The sequence below is a fragment of the Photinus pyralis genome, unplaced genomic scaffold (assembly GCF_008802855.1).
Source record: "Photinus pyralis isolate 1611_PpyrPB1 unplaced genomic scaffold, Ppyr1.3 Ppyr1.4_unclustered_Scaffold3318, whole genome shotgun sequence".
In the NCBI taxonomy this organism is placed as follows: Eukaryota; Metazoa; Arthropoda; class Insecta; order Coleoptera; family Lampyridae; genus Photinus; species Photinus pyralis.
Genome location: NW_022171375.1, coordinates 62,048 through 81,002, shown reverse-complemented (window position 1 = coordinate 81,002; position 18,955 = coordinate 62,048). Strand labels below are relative to the sequence as shown.

The following is an 18,955-nucleotide window of genomic DNA, read 5'->3' as shown; positions in this document are numbered from 1 at the left end:
AGACAAGAACCTTGACGTTAGCTCAGTCGCAACCCTCGCAGTTCAGAACCATTCAATTCTAGTGACTTTTCTACGGGATTTTTCATCTAGTGAGATTTAGAATCGGCCGTACACTACCATCGACAAGAACCCTCAGGCACAAACCGACTTACTTTAGCTCGGACGCAAACCTCCGATACTTTATCTCGAGCGCAAACCTCGACCCCCTTGACGTTAGCATAGGCGCAAACCTCGCTACCGCAGTTCAGAACCACTCAATTCTAGTGACTTTTCTAGGGATTTTCATCTAGTGAGATTTCGTAGCGGCTATATATTACTACTTTTATGCTGGGCTTCTCTAGCCAAAAATTCAAAAACTTCTGATAATAAACCGACTTCACAATTTCGAGAAGACAGCCACTTTCTCATTACTGAACAATGAGGTAAAAAAATTTTGCTCCTAACAAATTGATACGCTTTAGGAGAATAGAAATAAAGAGTTAAAGCAAATGCTTTCATTTCTTCGGTATATCTACGTTGTGTAGGGGCCACTTTTTTGTTACCAGCTTCACATTTGAACAATTCCAATGCAAAATTGCTGAAGTTTCTCGAAAGGGTGTCTTCCAAATCTCCATCAGATTTCTTGTTGCTTCGTAAGAGATTAATTAAATCTTTCATATTTTTAATGCTACTCTCCCGTCTTCTTAGCCTCTGTTGCAAAATTTTTATTTTGCGAGACATTCGCTGTTCTACTAGGGATCTCTTTAATTTTCTGGGAGATGTTTGCGTATTTTTGTCATTTGTATTAAGGAATTCGTCAACGTCCATAGTGCAGTCACTACTGCAATCCTTATTTACCTAAAAGCGAAAACTTAATGATCTACAGTCTTAATGTTTCAATTATTACTTTCAAAAAGTTTTGACGTGTCGAATAATTTCTCTTCTCGCTGTCATGGTTTTCATCAAATGTCTTGGGAAGTTAAAAATCGAAGGGACTGCATCTTTTTTTAACAAATTTTTATTTAATGCGGATTCCAGGTATGAATCTGGGGTAAAATGTTTTCCACAAATTACAGTTGTTGCAGTTGGTTTAAACCCTACTAACCGAACTGCTTGAACCCATAATCGTAATATCTCAGGCCGTTTTAGAGGAAATCTGTAAATTAAAAATTGATTTGGTTAAAGCGGCATGCCAAGGGTTAATTGTAAGTAAATTATTTAAGATACAACTAGGATCCTCTTTTAGAAACTTCACCTTTTCGTATAAAAGATTCGCTTAACATAACCTAAAATAGTAAATGTACTTACGTATGGAATGGAATATTCAAATTTGGATTCCATTCATTGCTGCAACCATAGGCACAGCAATGTTTAACCATTTTAAATTCCAATGAAGAGAAAACACCAGAAAACAGGCAAATTATAAAGACGTACTTGCATGCATAACGTAAACAACAGCAAGTGACAAAGATAGCATCCCACTTCTCAACAGCGTGCCTTTTCTAACCCAGTCGACCAAATTTTAGTTAAGAATTACACTTGCGTACGCATTCCATTATGGTTATAGTTCAATGCATTGTACAACTGGCCCTTACAGAGTGTTTTGGTAGAAAATCCATACGAAGATTCTTCAGGTTGGGATAGGGTGCATCAAACTTTAATAGAAGTCTCTGGAAAATCCTTTACATTACATGGTGTAAAGGATCATCTGGAATATTTATTGAAACTTTTTATGAAAGAAGATGCTGCTAATTTAAAAAAGTAGGTATGCCAAACGTGTACAAAAAATGTGGTCTCTGTACCTAAGTGTTATAGATCAGGCACGGAGGAGGAGTACGATGAAAAGGTCAGATTGTTGACAGAAATTACGGAGTTGAGGCGAGAATTCCAGTGCAAAACAAATACAAAGACTCTTAATCCCAGCTCCAGCTCGTCCAAACGGCAAGGGTCACTTGTGCGTGATGCGCCAGCAACAATTGCGGCATGTAATGCAGAAGGTGGAATGTAGAACACAAAAATGTACATTGCCTTACACTTGTAATTGTAGTTACATATACTATTGTTGAAGATGAAGTAATGGAAAATGAAACAAATAGCGTACAGAGAAATCCATATGACGAACAAATCAGCGGAACATCAACTCCAACATCAAATATACTTGGTACTTGGATTTGGTAACACTTGTTAATTGTATTAAACAACTACTTCTAGAGCCATCACATAAACGAAAATCTCGTAAAATTTCGGATAGTCTACTTATTCTACAACAGAAATGGGATAAGGAAAGGGAGTTGAAAGAAAAACAGCTACAATTAGACGAAAGAAAGATGAATTTGGAAGAAAGAAAATTAGCACTAGAAGAGAATAAGTTTGCTTTGCAAAGAGAAGAACGTCTACAGCGACTACAGGTTGAAAAGGAGCAGCAAAATCAAACATCTGAATTATTTAACAAACAACAAGAGTGTATATATACTATTTGAAACCTTTTATCTAAAAAATCATAATTATAAACTACATCAATGTATTACCATTTTAATATACATGAAAATATGAAACAGGTCATACTTAAACATAATTAATAACTCGATTAATAATTATTTAGGTATTGTTGTAATGTAGGGGGAACCATTCCAAAATATTCAGAAATTTGATTGCCATATGTACATGTTTGGCAGTTACTTAAAATTGTTCCTACTGCATACATTTTTTGCAAATCCTGCAGTAACAGTTTTTGATTCTTTTTAAAATCAAGAAAAGCAAACTCTCTGGCTACCTTGCCAAATGACCATTCTACAGCTTGTCATACTGCATTCATGCGTCTATTAAAATTTTGCTGCTCTTCATTCAAATTCCGATTACGGTAGGGTGCAATTAATAATTCTCTTATACAGGGTGTCCCTAAAAGGTCTGTACAACGCGCTACCAGGTGTTCTTGGTATCAAAATAGGACGATTTAACCCAACTTACCTCTATCCAAAAGTGCTTCGGTAAGGCGCTATCTACCGCCAAAGATTAAAAAAAAAATCGTTATTTTTATTTTATCGGAAAATGGTTTTGCCGATTAAAATGAAATTCGGGATGTGAATGTATAATGTAAAAAGGGTCTTTGTGATATCACCGTTTTGATTGTAGTTGCTATGTAGGTGGTAAAATACTGACCATCCACATCTGAAGAGGTCTAAAACTTTTTAACTACTATTTTGACGGTTCTGAATTTTTAGACACTGATAGACAGTTTACTTGCAAGCATTTTTTTTCTCTTGATGAATATCGCTATCTGTGATGGTTTACGAAAAAAAAATAAATTAGGCATGATGAATGGCATGCACCATACATGCGATTGTTCCTCAAAAAATCAGAAGATGGCTGTTAAACCTTAGAGTGGCGTAACGTTTGTTTGTTGTTTCTTAAACTGTAACAATTTACGTTTTGCTTGAAGACTTAAAACTTTAAAAAATAACGTACCAATGTTGCAAAGGGCACAGTTTAATTTATTACGCCGTATAATGCTTTGTATCATGTATGCGTGAAAATTTACATTGACTTACTCTGTTGTGTTCGTTTATTCTACATTACTTGCTTGCACTACGGTTTCATAGCCTACTTCTTGCTTGCACTTATGGTTTTTGAGGAACAATCGCATGTATGGTGCATGCCATTCATCATGCCTAAATTTATTTTTTTTTCGTAAACCATCACCGATAGCGATATTCATCAAGAGACAAAAAATGTTTGCAAGTAAACTGTCTATCAGTGTCTAAAAATTCAGAACCGTCAAAATAGTAGTTAAAAAGTTTTAGACCTCTTCAGATGTGGATGGTCAGTATTTTACCACCTAGATAGCAACTACAATCAAAACGATGATATCACAAAGACCCTTTTTACATTAGACATTCACATCCCGAATTTCATTTTAATCGGCAAAACCATTTTCCGATAAAATAAAAATAACGATTTGTTTTTTGAATCTTTGGCGGTAGATAGCGCCTTACCGAAGCACTTTTGGATAGAGGTAAGTAGGGTTAAATCGTCCTATTTTGATACCAAGAACCCCTGGTAGCGCGTTGTACAGACCTTTTAGGGACACCCTGTAGAATAGGCTGGATCTCCATAAGTAGTTATATAGGGCCGATCCTAACGCAAAAAGTCACCAGAAAAGTTACTAAAAAGGTAGTAATGCAAAAAGTCACCAGAAAAGTTACTAGGGTCAATTCTAACGCAAAAAGTCACCAGAAAAGTTACTAAAAAGGTAGTAATGCAAAAAGTCACCAGAAAAGTTACTAGGGTCAATTCTAACGCAAAAAGTCACCAGAAAAGTTACTAAAAAGGTAGTAATGTAAAAAGTCGCCAGAAAAGTTACTAGGATCAATTCTAACGCAAAAAGTCACCAGAAAAGTTACTAGGCTCGATCTTAACGCAAAAAAAGTTCCTAGAAAGCCGATCCTAATGCAAACAGTTACCACAAAAGTTACTAAAAAAGTAGTAATGCCGATCCTAATGCAAAAAATCACCAGAAACGTTACTAAAAAAGTAGTAATGCTGATCTTAATGTAAAAAGGCACCAGAACAGTTACTAAAATGTTAGTAATTCCAATCCTAGTGCCACCCCCACTACTTTGTAAGTAACTTTTCTGGTTTCTGGTTGTTCTTATCTTTGATGTGGAAAGGTATAAATTTATGAGATGCACTGTGTGGTACTTAATTAAAAATCGGAATTAAGTCAAACAACATGAGCAAAATCAGTCAATCGGTTGAGAGCAGAAAGAAGAAGCATGTGGATCTACAAAGTAGAATCGATAAGTTATTAACGAACATCAGAAGATTAAAGTGGGACGTAGAAATGATCGACTGCGAGCGAAGGGTGAAGAAGTTAAATGTTGGATAGGATTTGTGAATGCAAAGTCCAAGAACCGAAGCGGCTGATTTTATTGCTAACATGTAATTTTTTTATTTCATTAAAGTATTTAAACAAATACAATCTTTTGCAGCAAACCTAATGTTCCTGCTGTACCTTCTACTGCGTCGAGAATATTGATTTCGTGTAAAACAATTTTACATTATAATAACTACCTACATATGACGATGCTCATATCAACCATGAATGCGATACTAACCGTTTCAATAGAATTGGAATTAAAAACTGCAATAGAAAGTTGATTTTGATAAGAATATTTCATAAATCAAAACAGTCAACTTTATTCGTAAATGATAAATATCTATAGTAGGTATGTTACGAAATGGAGAGTTCGTCAATTATTAGAAATGACCGGTCAGTATTTTGTTTGTGAATTGGTAAGAAGGTAGAATGCAATGAACTAGAAAAGATTGGATTCTTACCATATTATTTAGTATGTACGTATATGAATATAAAAAAATTGCCGCTTGTTCTATAATTATATCGCCGTGTAAGCATAGAGCGCGTATGGACTGCATTTCAATGTCGATATCAATGCTGTGCATTTGTATAAGGAAATGTCGTGATAATAAATTAAAAATTTGGTTTGAAATTTTTGAAGGTTTAGTAGGTATTTTTCTACACCAGTGTTAATCAAAACGAGTTGGAAATTGAGTATTAATATTATGGTAATTACATAAAGCCATTGGGTACGTACTTTGAGTGACACGTTGCATTGTAATACTTAAAAGTTCAATTTTCGGGTTAGCCGTCATGGCATTTTAAATTTTTTTTTTGTATACTCATTCAATGGCCTAATGTACATACTTGATACCATTTTGGAATAATTATTCAATATCTATACCCGTAAAAAAAATTTTTTTTTCAAGAGCGCGATTTTCCAAACACTTATTTTTAAAGACAGTTTACTGGGTTTCTTAGTTTCTTTGGTCATGTTGCATAGAAGAACAATAACTGATCAATAGGTAGAAATTTTAATTATTTATTATAGAACTTGTGCCGATGTTTGCATAAAACTCGGAAGGAAAAGAGATAGCGCATATATTTCCGAAAAGCTGAATCAGCATCTACGGAGGTATCTAATGCCTGTGTTTGCATAAAACTTTGAAGGAAAAGAAATATAGCGCATATTATATTTCCGAAAAGCTGAATCAGCATCTGCGAGTGTGTCGTTTCCGGTTCTATAGACGAGTTGATTGCTCTTACTTATGCCACTATATAAGGTGGTAGTTCTACAAATGATTAATTGAGTCCACAAATTTCGATGGTACATCTCGCTTGTCTGTGAATCAATTTGCAAGTACCTATATCCGTGTGTGGATTCGTTCGCTAAACTTAGCATTACATTGGATATATTTGTTAAGTTGTTAATTACAGTAAGTAAGTAATTAAGTTACTACAGTAACTATGTCTTCTTTGTCAGTGTCAAGTATTAGTAGCGACATAGTACGGCTCACAAGAGATCTCGTTATTTTGTTAAAATACAAACCTGAAATATTGAGACACATTTCCATTATTAAAACTAACATTTTTTTGATTGAAAAGGTTATCGGTGATAACGTTTCTTTAAAGAACAATAACGAAAATCCCATTAAGCTTGAAAGCAATTTGGCAATCTTGAAATCTTACCTGGCTAAACTGAGGCAACAGTTAAGAGATGTTTCGAAACGAGGCTGTGGAATAGGTAAAAACAATACGCGTAATTTAGTTTGGTATTCTCTCAAATCCTGTTTTAACTCGAGGCTTTTAACTGGGATCATAGTCAATTTAGGATATAAGGACCCTATAATTTTTTTGCAACGCGCGTATGATAGCTTTGCACGAAAAATTAATATCATGTTGAAACGGTCCATGTTGAAAGTAAATGTGATCCTCGTTTGCAATTTTGTAAATCCTAAAAACCTAAATATAGATTTAAAGACGTTTGCTACTAGAAACAACGTTATTGACTCTGGTAGCAACTTGCAGGGGTGGTATCAGACCAATGTGTTTGATAAATTGAGAACAAAGTTAGAAGCATTTCAGGAGGAAGGATCTGGTTTCGCCCTTAGTGAAATCTTGCATTTAAAGGTAAACATAAGCAGTTATGTTCCGATAAGGGGTGGTGCTTCCACTTACATAAAAGTACCTCATTTTATTGCGCTAAAGAGGGCCGTTATTAATGTTAAAAATAACGATCCATTTTGCTTTCTTTGGTCAGTAACGGCGGCATTATATCCTGTTCATAAAGATGGCGATAGAATATCGAGCTATCCCCACCTTGATACGGTTTTAAATCGAGGAAATATTCAATTCCCTATTAAACTTAGTGATATAAAAAAGTTTGAAAAGTTAAATAATTTGGCTATCAATCTGTATTGTGTGACAAAAAAACGTGTCGTTCCCTTCATGTTGAGCACTAACCACGATGTCAATGGACCCACAATTAATTTATTAGTGTTATCCTCTAACAATAGCAATATAAACGGTATTTCGCAGTCCTCTAAGCGCAATCCCAATTATCATTTTACGTGGATTAAGAATATGTCCGCGTTGTTGTCTTCACAATTGTCAAAAAGAGGCCACAAAAAATTCTTTTGTAATATCTGCTTAAACCATTTTTCTTCTGATAACCTATTACAAAAACACTCCGTCAACTGTCACAAGATAAATAGATGTTCTGCAAGAGTACCGCGCGAAAACGAAAAGTATTTAGAGTTTACCCATTACTCATACAAAGAAAGTGTGCCATTTGCTATCTACGCCGACATGGAAAGCATTTTGGTTAAATGCGAAAACAACGGTGGTGGTGGTGAAAACACACGATTGTACCAAAAACATATACCCTTTAGTGTGGCGTTTTATCTCAAGTGTACGTATGATGATTCGCTTTCGCAATTTTCACAGTATAGAGGGGTGGATTGTATTTCTTGGTTTATTAAACAATTACATAGCATTTCCATATGGGCGAATTCAATCTTTGATAACCCTATACCCATGGAAACGTTGAGTGCTACTCAACTGGCAGATTTCCAGAATGCCACTCATTGCCACATATGTGAAAAACCATTTGCAGAAGGTGAAATTCGTGCTAAAGATCACAACCATTTGACAGGAAAAATGAGAAAAAGTGCCCACGTTTCCTGCAACTTGAACTATCAAGATAGTCGCATAATCCCAGTAGTCTTTCACAATCTTAGCGGATATGATGCCCATTTTATTATACGAGAACTAGCAACCGGTATACCTGGTCAAATTAAATTATTACCTATAAATAAAGAGAGGTATATTTCTTTTACCAAACACGTTGAGAATACAAACATTGCCTTTCGATTTATCGATTCGTTTAGATTCATGAGTAGCAGTTTGGAAAAATTATCTTCATACTTGTCAAACGATAAAAAAACAATAACTCGGTCATTCAGTCTCAACGAAGTTCAGTTTAATTTGTTAACTCGGAAAGGCGTTTTTCCCTATGAGTACATAGATTCTTGGGAAAAGTTAAATGAAACTGAGCTACCACCAAGAAACGCATTCTATAGCCATTTACACAATGAGGATATTACCGAAAATGAGTATGCGCATACTTTAAACGTGTGGACCTCGTTTTCAGTTCAAAATTTAGGTCAGTACTCAGATCTTTATTTTAAAAACGGATGTTCTTCTTTTGGCTGACATTTTTGAAAATTTTCGTAAAACCTGTTTGCAGACTTATCAACTTGATCCTTTGCACTACTACACCGCTCCGGGCTTGGCATTTGATGCAATGTTAAAGATTACGGGAATTAGATTAGAACTTTTAACTGATATTGATCAAGTTTTGTTTATCGAGAAGGGAATTAGGGGAGGCGTCACCCAGTGCACGACTCGTTATGCCAAAGCCAACAATAAGTATATGTCTGAAGGATACGATCCTAACCTTCCCACAAACTATCTAATGTATTTCGATGTAAATTCACTTTATGGAAGAACAATGTGTGAATCTCTACCGTATGGAGATTTTTCCTTTGTGGACAACTTTGAGTCGTTAGATATATTAAATCATTCGGACGATTCAGACATTGGTTACATTTTAGAATGTGATTTAGACTATCCAAGAGAATTGCATGAGACGCATAGTGATCTTCCCCTCGCTCCTGAGCACATGATTCCGGCAGGATCTAAAATTAAGAAATTATTGCTCACATTGTACCCCAAACGGAATTATGTCGTGCACTATAGAAATTTAAAACTGTACATTAAGCACGGTTTAGAACTTATTAAGATTCATCGCGTCCTACGCTTTAAACAATCACCGTGGTTGAGAAAGTATATCGATTTGAACACGTCTATGCGTAAACAAGCTAAAAACGAATTCGAGGTACATTTTTTTAAACTAATGGTGAACAGTGTATTCGGAAAATTAATGGAAAACGTAAGAAAGTATAAAGATGTTCGCTTAGTAACTAAATGGGAAGGACGGTATGGAGCAAGAGCGTGTATTGCAAAACCAAATTTCCATAGCTGTACTATATTCGATGACGATATGGTCATCATTGAAATGAACCGCTTAGAGGTATTCCTAAACAAACCAATATACGTAGGATTTTCGGTTTTGGATGTCTCTAAGACTTTCCTTTACGAGTTCCATTATGATTTTGTTTTACCGAAATTCAAAAATTGTGCGAAGCTGTTATATACTGATACCGATAGCCTCATTTACTCGTTTGCGGTTCCCGATATCTATCATTCGATAAAGGAGAATCTTGATAGATTTGACACCTCCGCCTATAATCCGAATAACATATTTGCAATACCACCCGTTAATAAAAAAATTCCAGGCCTGATGAAGGACGAAAACAATGGACGAATAATGCTAGAGTTTGTAGGACTCCGAGCAAAAATGTATGTATACCAAGTAGATGATCAAATAGTTAAAAAGTCTAAGGGTTCCACAGCGGCTAGCATTAGGGAAGTAACGTTAGAAGATTATAAAGATTGCTTGTTTAATGAATCGATTGTAAAAAGGAATCAGCATCTTATTAAATCACAAAAGCATTGCGTATTTACGATCAAGCAGGATAAGGTAGTTTTGAGCGCTTATGATGACAAACGTGTCATAAGTTTAGACTGCATCAACACTCGCCCTTGGGGATACCATTCAACTTAATTTTCATATTCCACAGCATCGAAACATCTTTTCATTTAATTTCTTTTTGCAGATTATGAGCATCAGTTGCAGCATTCGTTCGGATAAAACAATCCAATTGGAGCAAGAAGTATTTCTTGCTTCTCATCACATTTACAAAAAACATTTAAAAAGAGCCCTTATGGACGTCTGGTCCACTGAAAATTATGAGGTGATTAATCAGACTCTGCAAAAAATTGTGATACCGGACGAGTGCTTCAACTGGTGCGCAAAATCACCAAATGTGTGCTCGAATAAAATTAAACTACTAGTTGATAAGAAGGAAGAAATTGACTATACCATTAAACATTTTGTAAATAAATGTCGAATCCTAAATATAAGTGGCTGTGTTACTAGTGATCAGATCGATAGACTGACTTCTGAATTACCTTTAGGACTTAAAATGTATATTTATGATTTAGCTAGACTTTCTCAATTCAATGTAGATAGTATTTTAAATAACTATAAGGATCTTTTGTATATAATGGATGATGCAATATGTATTAGTATAGAATATGCGAATTGTAAGGCCCTAGAAGTTTTGTGGGAAATATGTACCGAGCGAAACATACAATACTCATTCAGGCCGCTCGCATGCACTCGACATAAAGCAGTGTACGACTGGGTGCTGGAAAATATCCGTAAAGGAGACGCAGATCCAAATGCGTCCCTAGGGTGGACTTGTGGACCGGACAACGCATTTTGGCCCTCGACGCAACTAAGTGACTATAAAAAGAGTTTATTGGTACTTAACAGAATGTGGAATAAAAATTCAAAACCGAATCCAGTCAAAACCTTTGTATGGTAGACAAAAAAATAAAATAAAAACATGTATGGATTTACTGAGTTTTATTCACAATATATATATATTACAAATTAAAAAAACTAAAGCTTATAAAATTATGTCTTCTTGATTAATCCACGATTTTTCATCCAATCCCCACCTTGACGTATACTTTGTTTTTCTTACGCCGCAATACCTTTTCTATCAAATATACATCTGAATGCTTGGCTTTCTGCAATTCTTGTTCATAAAATCCACCTAGGATCGGTTTTCCTTTCATGTCTTCTAACAGATATGTTACTGGGTTTGTTATTCGTATTTTCACTATTTTAAAAAGTTCACTAGACCAATTAGGTGTGTAGCCCTTAGAAAAATGACTCTTGAATTTGCTGATTCGAACTACATCGCCAACATTAAACCGACATTTCCTATTGAACAGCTTTATGTGGTTATAGGCAGTTAAATGTGTGTTGGCCTTCACTTCAACCGGTTTCATCCCAGTCGTTCGATGTTTACGCTTATTATAGTCGCTTGTGATTGATTCAATTACATCGATCCATACATACTTTCCACGTAGGCTAAAATTTTTGTAAAGTTGACCCTTGATAGTTCTAATAACTCTTTCGGCCATTGCAGCCTTTTTAATACTGTGCGTAGAGTAGTGATTAATATGTTGCTGTGTCATCAACTTATCAAATGATTTGTTATAGAATTCCTTTCCTGCATCGGTTTGTAAATTTTTCGGTCTGCGTCCGGTAGTTCTTAATATACTTTGCATGGCTTTTGTCACCTCTTCGCCTGTTTTATTCTTCAATACTCTCGTCCACAGATATTTAGAAAAACAGTCAATAACTACCAATATGTATTTGTAGCCTTTATTATTTTTAGCGTAAGGTATAAATTCAGCTAAATCTGCCTGCCAAAGATCATCGAAACCCTTAATAACAGTACGTCTACGTGTGAAATTCTTACGTGCCGCTTTGTGTAACTCATTTACCACTTGCTGCATTCTCTATTAATCTACTCAAGCTTTCTTTGACAGCGTTCAAATCTTTCTCTAAATGTTCCACAAAATTGCGAAGACCGTCTAAAGATGCTTTAACGATTTGTATATAAAACCTTAAGTAGCCTTTATTTATAGCATCGCTATCATCTAATGGATCAGCCACATTGGTCAGCCGGTTTTCGTTTAGATTTAGTCTTGTAGCTAGATAGTGGTGTAAGGTTAGGGCATCCTGACGTTCAATAGGATCGGCAACATTACTTAATCTCTTGTTTTCCACGTTTATAGTATCGTCGGTAATGGAAAAAGTTGTTTTCAACAGCTTTCCAAATTGAGCATGGGTATGTGAACGTCCGAATTTATCCATGATGAATGTAAGAAAGAAGGCGGAAATGGGGTATTTATACTAGTTGACGTAAAAATCGCTGCGTAGGCTTTTGTATGTAGCCCTCTTCATATAACTCTTCCATAATTGATATTATATCATTTTTTACACCAGTGTTGCCTGCCATTTTTTCACCCCATAAAACCTCTAACTCCCTAATCAATTCATGCACGCTATTCCAGTATTTGTATTCGATCGGTCGGTCGAGTTCCTTGAATAGAGTAATGCCGCTTCCCGATTTCGCACGCCCCCTATTCGCCGCTTCCTCCTCCTTCAGTAGAGGCTTTATTATGAGCGTATACTTTTTGCTTTTATTGCCACGAATCTGTTCGGTGGGGTCGTAATTGCGCCGTGCGACATGAGTTGCTATTATTATCTGCTTATAGTTACTTCTATCCTGCTTGGATACTAGCGATTCGTCCGGTTCATTCATGATGATAAGTTCGTATAGCCCTGCAGTACCTTTGTACCGGACCCCGTTAATGACCAAATCTTCGTCATCTATCGTCACCTCCGTCTTGCCCATTCGCCACTTATCCGTTTCGACATTATAATGAATTCCAAAGGTGCTGTCAATTGCATTACTCGTATCTCTTATCATGCGCTCAACGTATATACGTGGTAGGTGTTTGTATTGTTCCAAAAAGGCTTGCGAACCTTGCATATCAAGTAATGAAGCAGATGATTCTGATGCAATAGAGGACTCGTCTTCTTCTTCCTCCAGTTGATGCTCTCCTATCACTGTACTCTGTAGAAATGATGGCGGCTGTCTCAATGATGGAGTAGCCGTGGGGTGAAAAGGTCTAACCATAGGACTAATATCAGTTGGCGGATATTTTTGAAAGTAGGGAAGTCTAGCCAGCGGACTGATCTCGGTAAGGGAAGAGGGCCTTCGTCTCACTCGCGAGTAATAAGGTATCGCAGGAGTCGTACGTTGGTGTGGTGACTTTCTTTTTACAGGAGATTGACGTTTTTTAGGGGGTGATGTAAATACTTCGTCCTCTGATGGCTCCTCCTTTTTCGTTTCTATAACCGATGATGACGGCGGTTCGATTTTCTTTACGATCTGAGATAGCGGTTGAATTAGCGGTTTATACGTTCGTACAAATTCCACTTCTTTAATAAAACGATCCGCTTTGAGACGATTGTACTTTTGCTGTATCGCTTTACGCGCCTTGAATTATTCGTCGTTTCAATGCCATCTCCTTGTTATCCATGATGCGGATTGTCAAATGGATAGAATAGGTACACAGACAATAAAAACAGGGGAACAGGTAAATAGACCAACCTAGGTAAACAGACGAATAGGTAAACAGACGAACAGGTAAACCGACGAACAGGTAAACAGACGAACAGATAAACAGACGAACAGTTAAACAGACGAACAGGTAAACAGGCGAACAGGTAAACAGGCGAACAGATAAATAAGTAAACAGACCTGTTTATTAATAATCCGTTTATGTGAAAGCTGTTAGCTGTCTATTTGCAACTGATCCATACATAAATGTTTACGGTATTATATAATGATCGAAACCTTTCCTAAAACGACCGTTTCGTACTTCGGCATCCTTATTAATCACCATAAACCCATATGGGGTCTGCCAGCTTTCAGAACACATCTCTCGAAACAGCTGCATACTTATTAGGGGGGTGACATGGTCTTCGTAAATGTGTCGCAAATTCAAATCGTCCTGTTCGAACAGAACAATTAAGTTGGCGTTGTCTCGTATAAGTTGTTTGGGAATTTTAGAGTACGTTTGGCCTAAGTAGAAGCAATCGATAGCGTTATGTCTGCCCATTGAAAAGTATGCTCTAATGTGATCCTGTTTTTCACAAGCAATGTCATCAAAAATAAAAACTGAATTAGGTTTTGCAACGCTGGGCTCCATAATATCTGTGTTATCGCTGAAGGTGAAGAAACCTATGTCCTTCATAGGACTCAGAATTTCTCCCAAGAGCCTATACTTATCCTGATTTAGTGATTTGGAATAGACATACACATTTTTGAAGCGTAGACCATTAGATTCAGTTAGTAGACTCAGCATCGTATTCGTTTTGCCGCAATTCGACGGTCCACAAATTAGACATCTTACGCTGTTTGGAAGTAACTCTCCATGTCTTTTAGACCCCACATTTGGTGTTATAAAAGTATCAAGATTTTGAATGGGAAGTTTTTGCTCGTGCACCACTACCTTCATTTTTGATGGTTAAAATTAAACTAGGCACATTTTGGTCAATACATTTTATTTATACTAGAAAATACATTTTCAAAAAATATGAACTATAGTTTCTTCACTTCTCCAGTCAAAGGATTGTATTGAACTAGGGCGTCGTGCAAGATCAGACAATAAGCAACGGTTCCCGCCTCGAAGGCCTCCATCGATTCCATTTCCAATCTAACATCTACCGTTGAATGCTTCAGAGATTCGTTTTGTTTTGAACAATCCATTACAAAGATTGGACAACTTTTAAAATAAGAATAATCAAACAAAGCGTCTTGCTCGTCCTTGATGTAATAATCTCTACGAAAGTTTACGTAGTTTTGATATGCGGTTATATATTTGTTGGCACTAAAATCTAAATGCATCGCTTCGTACGGATAACTTTCAGAATTGAGATGAAGCTTTAGATTGCGGATATTGACGTTATCGAAATTGGTCGCTCTCGCCTCATGCGAAAACCTTTTTCCACTACGTTGAAATGCTACGATTACCCATCGAGGTTTCTCTAATTGGGTTGACGTTTTGATTGGCCATATATCCGACTGTGCCTGTTTCAAAGCGGGCAATTCGTACAGTTCCCATTGACGAAACGGCATTGTAATTATTGCATCCTTGTTAATGCGCTCATATAGCCCAATTTTGGCACTGTCGCTAACTGTCACGTGAGGAACTTTCCATTGAATTTTTGTTAATGTTATTGTTGCATCGTTCGCTGTGCCCATGTAACAATCGGCATCGCTTCTAGCACGAATCAGTACCAATTCTTGGCGCATGTTTACGATAACTTGACGATAGTCTTCCATACTTCCAAATATGTGCTTTAACGGAATGCAAACGGTGAAATGCTTCTCCTTGTTGCTCTTGACGTAGTCTACTTGAAGGGACTCATCCATGGGCGACCATCCCAAATGTTTGAGACCTTTGCTTTCAGTAGCTGTATACGATACGTATCCCTTGAGTGAGGATGTAATACCCGGATTCCTACATACATCTACTTTCTGACCCCCCAACTCGTAGCGTATTTCTTCGAAAAGAAATGCCGCAAAATTGTTCGTTAGGTTGCATGTCTTTGCGATCGCACCCTCTTCTTGAGGCTGATTCCATTCAATTTTTCCTTCTATGTATAGAAAGCTGTCGTATGTGGCAGTCACCAGGTCTTGATTTTGAATTAATATACGGATTTCACTGGAAAGCCCATAGTTCGAAGACCCTCCGTACGGAAGATAAGTATGGACATCTGACTTGATTATAGTTTCGTCAAAGTGTACGTTTTGAAAGATGTTTAACGAGTCTGCCGCCACTGCCATTTTGCACTTTCAAACCAATGGATTCCAGGAAGTATTTTTCTGTTGGGGTTAACGTGTCCTGGTCTCGACTCGCTGTAGAATAGCTGGATTTACGCTTACATCGTTTATTTATAGTGCTGCTAAGGAAGGATGGCGGTGGGCCTTGATTAATACGTAACCCCATATTCTTTTAACTCTAATCGAACTGTAAATGGCTCACTGTCCCCGAAATCTATTGGTTCACCTTTTTGATTCGTCAACTTTATGGTTATGTTGCTAATTCTGCTGATATTTACTTCCAGATATTGAGTATTGTTTGGAATTTTGTCTAAGCGGTAACCTGGTGGAACGGAGACGTCTATTTCATAAAGGACTTTAGCAGGATTTCCGTTACGATAGGATCCCGTAATGAGATTGCACTCTATGTGAATATTAGTATGCTTAATTATTTGTATATCTAAAGCTGATTTATGTATAACGTTGGCTTCCAATATCTTCGATTCGAAACCGAGCATGCGCCCTATGCAGTCTCTTGGAGTGAAATCTATAGCAAATTCGCAACTAAGTTCACACTTGAGCGTATTGTTATTGGCACGTAAACTAAAGCGACGAGTGGGTATGTTAGCTTTTATATACGCGCTTAGCTCGTCCAACTCGTATGCGCCGTGCGGAATTATGATTTCGTGCGAGACGATGTCACCCTCTTTCCTATAATAAAATTTGTCGTTTCCATAGTGGATATTTCTTATGCTATTACAGCCATAGAAACCTACTACCCCGATTACATATGTTCTTCCCGAAGGAAGTTCGATGGGTGGATAGAAATCATGACTGGCTATATTTCCAATACCCTCTATGCTGAATGTGATCGACATGACTAAGGTCACTAAATAGTCGCACGTGTTATTTATACAGAAACTTTAAACATAGATGCCCGCAATTCGTTGTCCCGAATTCTTGCTCTTGCGTGTAATTATAGTATATTTTACAATTGCTAAAATATTTGATCACTTCTCGTGGCGGTGGAATATTACCGAAGCTATCATAGTACCAAACCCGTCCACCACGTTTCTTATATGAGACCCAATGAGTGCCTGGCCCTCTTTTGCTATCTAAATTAATAACACCGGCTTCATTTTTCCATGACGTTATAGGCATATTATCACGCATAAACACATCCCTAAAGAATGGTACACCCGCTGCATGTTTACGTAAATCTACATCTGTCAACGGTCGGTTTGGCAATTTTTTAATTTTTTTTTTTCAAATGTAACGCTAAACTTCCTCCAGATTTGTATGGCTTCTAGTACATCGCGCCACCATTTTTATTTCCAATAGCGATCGATTCCATCGTGCGGTTATGACGCGAAGTTTCATCCAGCATTTTACGTGCATCACGCGATGCATTAACTGCTTTAGCAATGCCTGCTGCGCCCCCTGCCAATGCCCCGACTGCTGAAAGGCCTGCGAATAGGGGTATCAGAAATGGTAAAAACCCGCCCTGTTTTGGTATGGGAATAATTCTGGGTACGCTCACATTTCGTCTTCCCCCTAATCTCCTAACAGCCAAATTAGCTGCCGTAGCAGCTGATTTTATTATGTCCGCGGTATTTCCACTTTTCCTCATTTTCTTAGCAATAGTTCTACGCAAATTTAATAAACTACTTTTCGCCTTCTTCCCCTTAACTCCCATCCCCAACTTTCGTTTCACCTTCATGATGGTGCCGACTGCAAGAGCCGCTGCTCGTTCCTCTAGCTTTGCGTTAGATGATTTTAGGCGTTCCCAAGCTTTGCGCTCTAAAACGCGGTCTGCCTGATGTCGACTTTCTAAGTTTTGGTTATCCCTGTAGCTGATATCGTGCTCTTTGCACTGAATATCCAGCGGGTTTATGCCCGGATCACCTCGTTTTAATCTTTTATTTAATTTAGTACCAGGTCCGCAGTACTGATATCCAGGAATATGTAGCTCAATTGGAAGTTTGTTTATAAGAGTATTAACCAAGCCGCTCCCACCTGTACTCTTACGCTTCCTAATGAGCATTGTCGGTACGCAGTGGTGAGTTTGGATATTTATAGGAAACCACTCATCAAATCAAATGAAAATTTTTTAATTATGCATAAACGTTTTTATTGAGGTTGATATGTGATACATTAAATAAGTTGGTCGATGGTATAAAATTTCCATTATACAAACTGTATTGTGAGAATTTACATTACACTTATAATTTAGTACGTCTTCAATATCACGGTAGATATTATCATCATCGGGATTATCGTCACCAAACTCCATTTTACGAAAGTAGCGGTAGTTATTCACCTGCTCGATAATATTTTGATAGAAACTGGGCAGCTCGTATGATTCCAATAGCTCCAGTCGACCAATTACCACATTGTACTGTTACACTCTTTAATATTTTCTCGTTATCCTTTACGGACTCCCAGTGATAACAAATCTTGATTTTGCTATTAAGCGATTCCCAATTTTGTTCATACTCAATATCTTCATCTTCCTTAACATTTGACCAATCAATCGATCTTTCAATCTCTTGTGATCTCAAAAACTTCATTTCAAGGTAAGTTTGACACTTTAGAAGCGTCTCCCAATCTTTTCTTTCCATTAATAAAACGTTCCCGCACACTATCCGTAAAATTGGCGAAAGGTGAAGGTGTGTACTATAACCAATTTCTAAGTATTTTGAATTATTTTGACTGTCGAAAAGAGTATACACAGTACAATCAATTAAACGTTCTTCAATAGCTTTGCTATGCATTGTTTCAACTGGGGGTGAAGGTGTAGAACTATCTCCGTTATCATTACAACACCAACACGTGCATGAGAAATAGTTGCTATTGCAGCTATTTTTAGCAGACATGTATAGATTTTTTAATCGATTCGTGAGAGTGGACCACACTGCGACAATCGCACGACTGAACCAGTGTTGATGAAACACGTCCATTTTATTTAGAAATGAAAGACACTCTTATGTATATCATATTTATTTACAATCATATTTACTTAGTTATTTACATAAATTTTAAATTAGTGGTCTTTCCCGCCATTCCGGTGCTTGTAACAAACACATCCTTATTTGTTAAAGACTCCTTGAAAAGGTTGAGTCGATCATCTTGTTTGAAGTATTCATAAAATCGTAATGGCAGCACGCATTTGAAATTTTCGGTTTCTAACACTATTCTATCACCATATTTTGTATTTATGGTATCGATGTTAAGAATT

General features: G+C 36.9%; 2 protein-coding genes across 2 annotated transcripts; both read right to left on the bottom strand.

The window, feature by feature from the left end:
* Window positions 1-306: 306 nt before the first annotated feature.
* On the bottom strand, window positions 307-1,520 carry LOC116182046 (THAP domain-containing protein 1-like). The gene is made up of 3 exons (XM_031502540.1): window positions 1,288-1,520; window positions 904-1,135; window positions 307-837 (listed from the first exon to the last, which is right to left on the bottom strand). Exons 1-3 carry the CDS (start codon window positions 1,356-1,358, stop codon window positions 307-309), a joined length of 834 nt encoding a protein of 277 aa, XP_031358400.1. The 5' UTR covers window positions 1,359-1,520.
* A 12,973-nt stretch (window positions 1,521-14,493) lies between these two features.
* LOC116182045 lies at window positions 14,494-15,741 on the bottom strand. Its single transcript, XM_031502538.1, has one exon. The coding sequence runs from the start codon at window positions 15,739-15,741 to the stop codon at window positions 14,494-14,496; it is 1,248 nt and encodes a 415-aa protein (XP_031358398.1).
* Window positions 15,742-18,955: the final 3,214 nt, after the last annotated feature.